The sequence below is a fragment of the Xyrauchen texanus genome, chromosome 26 (genome assembly GCF_025860055.1).
Source record: "Xyrauchen texanus isolate HMW12.3.18 chromosome 26, RBS_HiC_50CHRs, whole genome shotgun sequence".
In the NCBI taxonomy this organism is placed as follows: domain Eukaryota; kingdom Metazoa; phylum Chordata; class Actinopteri; order Cypriniformes; family Catostomidae; genus Xyrauchen; species Xyrauchen texanus.
In genome coordinates this window covers 2,758,879-2,769,376 of record NC_068301.1, presented here as the reverse complement: position 1 = coordinate 2,769,376, position 10,498 = coordinate 2,758,879, and the positions used below count along the sequence as shown (strand labels likewise).

The 10,498-nt window shown below is 41.8% G+C and overlaps 1 protein-coding gene across 3 annotated transcripts in view; it reads right to left on the bottom strand.

Moving 5' to 3' along the window:
- Positions 1–4,271: 4,271 nt before the first annotated feature.
- Positions 4,272–10,498, bottom strand: part of LOC127619977 (solute carrier family 45 member 4) — a 52,282-nt gene continuing 46,055 nt past the window's right edge. For all 3 annotated transcript variants that reach the window (XM_052093020.1, XM_052093022.1, XM_052093021.1), the window contains 5 exons: positions 8,299–8,478; positions 7,033–8,162; positions 6,564–6,663; positions 6,184–6,395; positions 4,272–5,257 (listed from right to left, as the gene is read on the bottom strand). In XM_052093020.1, coding sequence (XP_051948980.1) covers positions 4,877–5,257; positions 6,184–6,395; positions 6,564–6,663; positions 7,033–8,162; positions 8,299–8,478 — 2,003 coding nt within the window. In that variant the 3' untranslated portion in view covers positions 4,272–4,876. The remainder of the gene's footprint in view (positions 5,258–6,183; positions 6,396–6,563; positions 6,664–7,032; positions 8,163–8,298; positions 8,479–10,498) is intronic.

Sequence of the window (10,498 nt, the reverse complement as noted above, 5' to 3'; positions counted from 1 at the left end):
TTGCTGATTTGAAATGTGTTTATTGATCGTAGTCTTGACCAACAGTTTTTGAGATTTCGGCCTTACCCCATTCAAGTAGATACAAGTTTCACTTTCATGACTGGAAATAGTCTCCCGAGAGCTTTCCAAAGAATTAATTGCTAGGACGACTTTATTATAGCATCTGTAACACCATCATATCTTATATACACACTGTAACTGCTTTAGCAACTTATTAAAATATGTGTATTTGATAAAACAGTTTTTATAAGGCTCAAAACACTACGTGAATGGATCATGGAACACTTCTCGCTGCGCAAACTCCATTTCATTTGTCGCTGCTCTCGACCAATGGCGTGAGTTTGGGGGCGGGACTACCTGTTTGCTCCACCAATGGATGACGGCGGGGTGTGTTTTGTAAACCGTGATTATTTTTGCATTTCTGTAGTTTGGTGAAGCTCGTGACGCAGAAATTAAACATTATACATTCATTACAAAGCAACATGGCTGAATGTGATTATTTATAATATAAATAAAAAAATAAATTAAAAAAGATGTCAGACTCTATAATTTGGTTTAAATTCTTTAAAAGTGCATTTAATACAGTTTATCACTTCTTCTATATTTGTAGGCATACAGTATGTACAGAATTTATATACAGTCCTTTCATAGAAAATAAAGCTTTTTTTTACAGAGGCAAATTAATCTATATATACATCTGATCTTTCAAATGACAAGGCATATAGTACACTGGAGCTATTCTCTCGTCATACAATATGCATTGAAATAACATCCATGTCGTTTCAATAAAGAAAAACATGCTGCGTTCAACAGTGAACCACACACTTCATTGTTTCTCAATCAGAGCAGTTAAATAAGAAGACTAAATAGTTTTGAGTGTTTCTTTTCAGCTGGATGAACTTTTGTTAGCGTGAATTTTAAACTAAAGATGATTACAGAGTGAATCTCACGAAACCTGTCAAGAACATGTCCAGGTCATATTTCACCCCAAAATCAAAAGAAGATATGAAGCTTAATTTGTCATGACAATTAAAAACATTTTCCCCTCAAATTCTCACAACCATAATGCGAAAAAAAACTCTTTGTTATTACTGTAACGCAAAACAAAAATTATAGATATTTAAAATTGTAAATTGTTTATACATCAAGGTAGTATTTGTGAATTTCCTTTTAATTATTTTATCTTTATTACAGTAATGTAATAAGTAAAATCACTCTATTACAATAATTAGAATTGAATGAGATATGCGTAAATAAATAAATGAATAAATATAAAAGTTTAATGTAAAAAAACAAACAAAAAAAAATTTAAATGAAAAATGACTTGGACATGTTTTTGCGAGACTTACCCTTTAAGAGTGAGATGTGAAGTACACACACGCGCGTGCGCGCGCACACACACACGCACAAACACTTACGCTCACACGCGCGCACACTCACGCACGCGCGCACACTCACAAACTCACGCTCGCACTCACACGCTCACGCACACACACAGCGCACACACACTCACGCACGCACTCACACACACACACACACACACGCACAAACACTTACGCTCACGCGCGCACACTCACAAACTCACGCTCGCACTCACACGCACACACACACACTCACGCACGCACTCACACACACACACACACTCACGTACGCACGCACGCACGCACCCACACTTACAAACTCACGCACACACGCGCACACACACTCACGCGCGCACACACTCTCACGCGCGCACACACACACACACATTTGCACAAGCTGTAAATAGATTTTCTCTGTATATAATAATTTCTTTAAATATTTATGGATAAAGCCCTTAAAAAAAAAAAAAAAAAATCACACACACACAGTTTAGTTTTGTCTATTGCAAGATAGTGATTCATTTGACTTTTAAAACTCTGTATGTGCAAGTTCTGTGCAACATGGATCTTCTTGTCTTCAAAACCAACAAATGTTACATTCAATACTGGAAACTTCATCCCCCGAAAACTGTCTCTCTGAGTCCAGCACGCGATTCACAATCCCAAACATCCCAGAGTCTTCGTTTGAGGTCTGAAAGAGTCATCTGAAAACATCCAAACACAACCAAGATTGCACTTCAAGTATTCAAAGAGAGAGTCTTGTGTGTTCTTGTGTACCAAACCCCAGTGATTCCCCACCGTTAATGCCAGCAGTGACCGAGGCAGGTGCATCCTGTATTGCAACTTTGTCTGATTTGTCAGAAACTTGATGGATTTGCTTTCAAGTTTAGTTTAACTTCAATAAACATTCAGAAATATATATATATATATATATATATATATATCAGCTTATCGTCTAATTGTAATACATAATACTCTACGAAGGTTAAAGCCAGTACAAAAAAAATGTGCCTCATCGAAAATGTCCTTTCCACTGGACTGGTAAACCATCTAGTAGGCAAGACAGGAAGTAGACTTCTTCATGTCCAGCTTTCAGTAATATCTGGTGTGCAAAATTCAGAAATACAATAAGTCACCAAACTTCCATCGCACACACCAAAGTGTCGCTAAACTCCAGTTACGATCGGATCAAGCAGAAAAAGATCAAATAAACAAATCGCGCACAGTCCGGCATAATCGTCCTCATTTTCAGACATTGTAGAGTGCAGCTGGCGCCTTAAAAAAGAGCCACTAAGGGGCCAAAATGGCAGAGATGAGTCCATTCAAGCAGACGAAAGAGAGGAACAATCTTCGCATTTCGCCGGCAAACGTACAGCAACCGGGCGCTAATGTAAACGGACCGCTAGCGCAGAAAGTGCAGAAACGGCAACCACAAAAATCGCAAAACGCTCTTCGAATGCGACGAACGTACATCAGCACTTCTTCAACGAACAGCTCAAAATGTGCAATTACAAAACTGAAGAAAGTTACATTAGAAGACTTTAAAAATGGAAATTCTGTCGGCTTAAAAAGAAAGTGTCTTTCTCAAAGTGTTAAGATCTTTTTTTCGGTTTGGTATCCGTGCAAACACTCCGATGCAGCATTGAGATTATTATTCGTTCAGTCTGTGAAACGTTCCCAGCATTGGTTTTGGCCCTTGGGTGGGCCGCGTTTGGGAATACACGGAAAGGAGCAGCTGAGGATTACGGGAAACTTGGAAAAGTTTGAGGGAGATTCATTTCTCGCACTTGAAACGAGAGAAGTATGCAGCGACCTTTAGCAGCTGTGCAGAAAACACATTAAAGCACTTCAGTACATCAACGACAAGCGGCGACGCTTTGATTTCTATGTGCACATGACCAAAAGTCACGTTCATTGGCCGGATCTCACAAAAGCGTATCACGAAAGTGTCCTAATCATGTTTCACTTTTTTATCAATTATCAGTTAAGACAATTTTTCCACAACTTATTAATATCCGTAAAGCAATAAATAATATAAATAATAAATAAATAAAATAATCATATACAGTATTATTTAAATTGTAAAATACAATTGTAAGTATGGTGGTATTTGGTAATATTTGTTATAATTATGCCGATATTAATAAAAAAAATGCTTGTGTTCATATATATATATAAACATACAGGGCTCGACATTAATGCTTGTCCACTTGCCCGGGACAGGTGGAACTTTTGAACGGGCAAGTTAAAGAGAATTTGACAAGTAGCCTGTTTAAAATCTCAATAACGAATATTAGCTCAATAGCGCGGGATTGCGCACAATTTATTTATTTATTTTTTACTTTTCTCCCTTTTCGGGCCAATTTGTAACGCCCAATTACCAATGTGCTTTAAGTCCTCGTGGTGGCGTAGAGACTCAATCCGGGTGGCGGAGGACGAATCTCAGTTGCCTCCACATCTGAGACCGTCAATCCGCGCATCTTATCACGTGACTTGTTGAGCGCGTTACCACGGAGACCTAGCACGTGTGGAGGCTTCACGCTATTCTCCGCGGCATCCACACACAACTCACCACACGCCCAATTGAGAGCGAGAACCACATTATAGCGACCACGAGGAGGTTACCCCACATCACTCTACCCTCCCTAGCAACCGGGCCAATTTGGTTGCTAAGGAGACCTGGCTGGAGTCACTCAGCACACCCTAGACTCGAACTTATGAATCCAGGTGTGATAGTCAGCGCCAATACTTGCTCCAGTAGCCCTGATTTACAGTATATATATATATATATATATATATATATATATATATATATATATTATAATTTCAATAATATATTTATTTTACAATATATTTTACAGTCCAGTATATCTATATATAGTATTATAAAATACTGGTGTCTTTTATTTATTTATTTATATATATTTTTTGCATTACGGAAAGGAAAATTGGGGATAATGTGCTTTATAACATGACAATAATGTCACAATGGTTTTAAAAAAATATAAAATTTTCATGTATATAATATTTTTCTTTTGATTTTGGTGTCTTTGTGAGATTCACCATTTTACCTGCATGACACGCTTAAAATAAAGCCATTAAAATGAAACAATAACTGTAAATTATTGCACTCCATCAGGACCACAGAATAAAAATATAAGCGACTGACTTACATTAAAGTATGTTTCTCTTAGATAAAGATTCTTTACATTATATTAGATTTGTTTAGGATGAGCCTAGAAGTGTGCAAGTGAAGTGCTCTCTCTCCCCTGAAGAGTTTAGCCCAGAGTCGCCCCCTGGTGGCCCTGAGAGGTGAGGACGCCCATCCTCACCCAACTGCTGCCCTGAGACCCACAACACTAGGCCAAATATGGACCAACAATCACAAACAATGAATCTGACAACAAAAACGACTCCCAAAAAACTCAAATCTGTGTCTTCCGCCCATCCGAGTGAGCTGGTCTTGTTGACGTGAGGAGAAATGTGCCTAGCCATCAGGAATGTTAGCTGTTGTTTCACATCGTGGATTCACACTCCACTTTGGAGGTTGTGGTGTCGGCACCTTTCCGGGTGAGCTTCAGGAAGCTGGGCTTCTCAGTGACCGTGTTTTCTCCATGGCCGTTACTAGTGGACGTCAACGCTTTGGTCTGCTCGCTCTTTGATGCGTCGCCCTCTCCGTTTGACCCTGGGTAGATGACGAGGAAGCTGGATGCCAGGAAGCCTAGGAACGAGCCGCCGGACGCCACCATGGGAATGACCCGCACAGAACCCACGCCGTCCACCACCGCCCCCAGCGCAGACGCCACTAGGATCTGTGAGATGTACACTTGGCACGACAGGATGGCGCAGTCGATGCCAAAACCTCGCTTGGAGTTCCCGGGGCTGTGCTGAACATACTACAAACAGTGAAGATATAGAAACATGTCAAGTTTCTTTATTTTGTTCTATGAGATTTTTAACACAATCAAAATAACGACAAACAAACTTGGTCGTTAAAATGAATCAGACTTCACAATGCTGTATTTGTCATTAACCTTTCAAGCTCTTCCTGTTTCAGTGGCACACCCAAAATGTAAGGCTTATAACTTGAAGGGTCAGGTGTTTGGTATCATTGTAAAGAAATCTTCGTTTTTGATTATGATGCATTCTCAGACAAAAATCACCAAAAAAATCACCAATTTGTTTTGTATATCTCTGGGTGTAAATAAAATGGCTCTAAAACTGCTTTTTTTCATTCCCAATCATGTCAACTGTATCTGAGAAAACTTTTGTGTTGATACGACAAAGCAATAAAAAGTTATAACATTACAAATATAAAGTCCAAAAGCCTCTCCAAACAAATAAAACATAATAATTGTACATAAGAACTAATTACACATGCAAAAACAACAATGACTAAAGGTTTACGTAACATGCAGACATGATTTAATCATGAGATTTCACAGAATGAGTTTCATTCTGTGTCATTTGAGTCATCATTGAGTCTGTGTCGTGTATTTGGCGCCATCTCCTGGTGGTCATATGTAACATTGTGCTTCATGTGGATTATCTAATGATCTATACATCTGATTATCTTGTGTGTGGACTCGATTGAAAGACAATCGACTTCTCTAAGTAATGGTTTTGTAAATTAGCAGAAAAAAATGTAACTAACTCTGCAACTAACTAAATAACTAACTTAAAATGTTACTTTTAAAAGGAATTCTAATTGCGAACCCCCAACACTGGTCATGAAGGAGTTCTTCTAAGAGACAGTTTGGACCAAGATTAGGTGTTTGAATGTTAGATTAAGTTTTAGGATGCAAGCGTGAAGAAGACTGACCTCTTTAATATCATGATACTGCCCAAGCAGGGAATACGGACAGTATGAGATGCTCATGGAGATAATTCCCATGCTGCTGATCATCACCATGGAGACGTAGACGTTTGGGAAGATCGCCATGACAGCCGTACCGACCGCAAAGCACAGAGTGCCCAGGATGTAGATGACCTTTATACTGAGCTCAAAGTTATCCAGGTACTTCTGCAGTACAGCTAGATTTCAAAATAAGAAAATAAAGAATCGTAATTGGTTCAAGATTGATTTATTGATACATAATTGAAAACATAATGTTTTGTTGCACTTCTAGTTTAAAGATATTCAACAGTGTTGTGCAACACCAAAACATACGTTTTAGGGCTGTCTAGGTGAGTGATACTCACCTGAACATATGGCAGCAGTGGCGGCATATATCACTAGACCCCAGCAGCCCATTTGCACCCCCTTGTGGTAGTTATGCAGTGCAGTTGAGTTCAACGGGGCCTACAATGAAAGCAGAGCTTAGTGTTAAAGTGTTCAAGTTAAAACTAACTGGATAGCGAAGTTTCAAACTGACGTCAGAGAAACCACCCCCTACAATTTCACAATTTCTCACTTTTTACTTTAGGATAAGTTTTTGCTAACTTTTGCCATTCTGCAATCTCAATGCCCTCTCTACAAAACCCACTCCTTGTGTCACTGTCCACTGACAAACTTCCCCTCTTTCGCAGCTCTCAAATATCATATGGGGTCATGAAGTGGCGTGACTTGGATCTTACCGCCCCTAGTGCAAATAACTTTATACTGGATTGAAACAAAATGAGGGTGAGTATTTGATTACATATCCTCTATTTAGACGATTCTGGTGCTCACCGTGGGGTCACCCTCGTAGATAACCTGCCCCATGAAGTCGGTGTAGAAAACAGCCTCGGCAATGATGGAAAACCAGGTGACCAGGTGACAAATGCACAGTCTGAACAGCTCTTTGGGCATCTTCAACATGGACATCCACAGCAGTCGTACAGTGGTCTCCGTCTCGCCCTCCTCGCTCTCTGTGTCCCCACTCGAGTTGGTGTTCCCGCTCTGATGTCTCATCCTCTGCCCATTCCTCTGCTTCTGCCTTTTCTCAATCTCGTAAATGTCGTTCATGCTGCGGGATGATTTGATTAGGAACGCAGCATTGGCACGACGGTAGCGGTAACGGTGGGAGCCCACGCGGCCATAGTAGGAGAAGGTACAAGACGACTGTCGGTAGAAAGTGTGGCGCCTGCGTTGCATGGATGCGTTGGCGATTGAAGGTTTCATGCACGTGTTGGGTTGGACGTGACTGTTGATGCCATTAAGGTCCGTTGGTTGTCCGTTGGGTGCTTTGGATCCGTTGAGTTGGTTGTTAAGCAGAGCTTCCTCACTATCACGCTCTACCTGTTGCAAGAACGCTGAAAGACGACTGAATTTACAATGCAAGAACTCCTGACTGCCTGCACTGCTGCTGCGTCTTGGCAGCGACCCATGATAGGACGAAATGCGGTCTTGGAAGATTGAAGGCTCGATTTCACGCAAGAATAGCATATCGTGTTCGAGATGGTCCAATGTCGCATCAGCCATGGCCAAAACGGAGTCGCTCTTACTACGGACAATGTCCACATCAAGAAAGTCCATGTCTAGATCTCGTTCTGAGCGCCGGTCCTTATAGTGGTCGAACTGATCATAGGGGTCATAAGACTCCTCTTCGTGGATCATGTTAAGTTGAGTTTGGTGTGCTGGTGTTACCAGAGAGCTGTGGATTTTAGCGTTCGATCCTGTTTCAGCTTCTCCGTCAAGACGGTCTTGTTGCGGACTGAACTGCTGTTCCTCGATACTGAAGAGATGAAGAGCGACAGAGACCGTGAAGAGAATAGCAGCGAAGACGAACAGAATCTGCTCCTGAGACTTGAAGGCCTGACCCAGGAAGGTGTGCGTCCAGTCAAGACCGCCCAGAGCATAACCGACCGCCCCTCCCAACCCTGAAGAAAACACAAGACACACACCGCTTAACACTGATTCTATAAGGGTCTCTGATTATGCATTATGTGAGGAATATGACCGAAGGACTGACATGGCACATTTATAACTTTGAGGAGTGAATTTATTGAGTTGTACCTGCAGAGAAGGCGTGGATGTTGAGGGCCATGTCCTGTTCTTCTGTGTCTGCCACATCCAACAGATATGCTCGTATCGGGCCCTCCGTCGCATCAGCGCAGAAATCCAACACCACAACCCCCAAAACTGTCATTACGATCCCTATTGGCTGGTTATTTGGCACATCTCCTACAGCAAGACCTGAGAGGCAGAGAAGACAATTTGTGTTACATATTAGTAGCCCAAGTTCTGCAGAATGTTTTGACATTTTCTGCATTGATTTTGGCGGGAAAAATGCGGAATTCCGTGGAATGGAACCAATTCGTTGGCTATAAGAAGTTGCTTTGGGCATTCTATAGATATATGTGACACATCACATGATATAACCAAGGCAAAAATGATCAAATGAAATGTTTATCTTTGTGTTTCCAGCAAGCATGCTCACCGATTAGCATACTATGCTAACATACTATTTATAATGGATCCCTCTAATTTTTCTTTTTAAATATAAAACATTTTCATTGGAAGGTGTCAGAGTTCAGCCACTTATATTGATTGTGTTTGGTTGTCTTTGTGTTTTTTTCTAGTCTATGTGAGAATGCATGGCTCGCCTTTTTTGGCGCTGCCATGCATTCTCTTGTCTTGCTGGTTATTGGCACGCATGCATTGCTCTTAAGCCACTCTTGCGGCATGCGTTCAATGTCAATTGTTTTGTGTTTGTCGCTCACGACCTTGGGTGTGCTTCGCAATTGCACTCGCCTTGCGCTGCGCATCCGGGTCGCGATTCCTTGTCATGTTGTGCAAGCGTTCGGCCCCTTCGGTCTTGGTTGCCTGTTTATATGTGGCCGAACCCTCGCACAAATGTCCCGTCTTGTCTGTTGTTTGGCATGGGCGTGTGTTGCCGTTGTCTCTGGCGATAAGTGCTCATGTCATTCGGGTGTTTGTGTCTGTGAGCGTGTGGCTTTGTTTAGTTTCCGTATTGCCACGTGTCTCGCAGTCTTGCATCACACCCCACCTCCTTGTCTCCTCAATATTAGTTAATTAGTTGCACCCAGGGCTGGACTGGGAAGAGAAATCAGCCGGGATTTAACATGGCAACTGGCACAAAACGTGGTGGTGGGGGTGGTCGCTGTCCTGTGCATAACGTGGTGGCTCATTTTAGCCTATCGCGGCATGTTTCCACTAATCGCAGGGTTGGCGGTTCGATTCCCGGCCCACATGACTCCACATGCCGAAGTGTCCTTGGGCAAGACACTGAACCCCAAGTTGCTCCCAATGGCAGACTAGCACCTGACATAACAGCTCTGTCATCATTGGTGTGTGAGGGTGAGTGTGAATGTGTGTTAAAAAAGGCGCTATATAAGTGCAGACTATTTACCATTTCTTTTAGGGAAATCAAACTATAAATGGCTTACTTATAGTTATCATTTAGGAGGATGAAAAGGATTTCAGGTATAGGAAAAGTGGGCATCCCCATTAATAAACAATCCTGATTGTCAACTCCTACTCGCTTGCAGAATATATGTCAACACTCAGTGGTCATGTGCTCTTGAGGGTAAATTTACCATTAATCAATATTCCATACAGACTTTCAGCATGTACAAACACACACTCACACACACACACAAGGCCAGTCCCTGCGCGGTGAACAACATCCCGCATCGCATGACCTTCATATGGCGCATTGTCATAACATGGACCATTTTACATATGTATGCACATGAGTAAACATATGGACAGATATTGATTGCTTTGGCTTAACTAAGATCGTCTACATGGTGACATTAGAGCGTGTGTTGGTGAGTGATTAATTCTGGTATGAAGTCTGATATTTACTTTGCTATCACTTACTCTTGAGTGCTCTAATGGTAGCAAAATGATGTGGACATGTTTTCAGGGTCGCGGTAATGTTCGTTCCATGCTGCGTGCTGATTGTGTGGTTGCGTGGCATCAATCTGCACGCAAAAAAACTGGAAAAACTGGATTAAGCATGTTTCTGAGATTCAGAGAAACACAACTGTGGGATGGTGGACTATTTTGAAACCATCACAATTAATATGTAAATAAAATTAAAAATCAAAGTGTGATGGGGAGGAGGGCGGGGCCGGGCCAGGGCCGTGACTATGCATGCCCGTCCCCCAATCGGGCTAATCAGCCGAGGAGAGGGATAAGTGCAGCGGGATGTGGCAGTTTGGGAGAGAGAGAGCTACACGCAACTGCC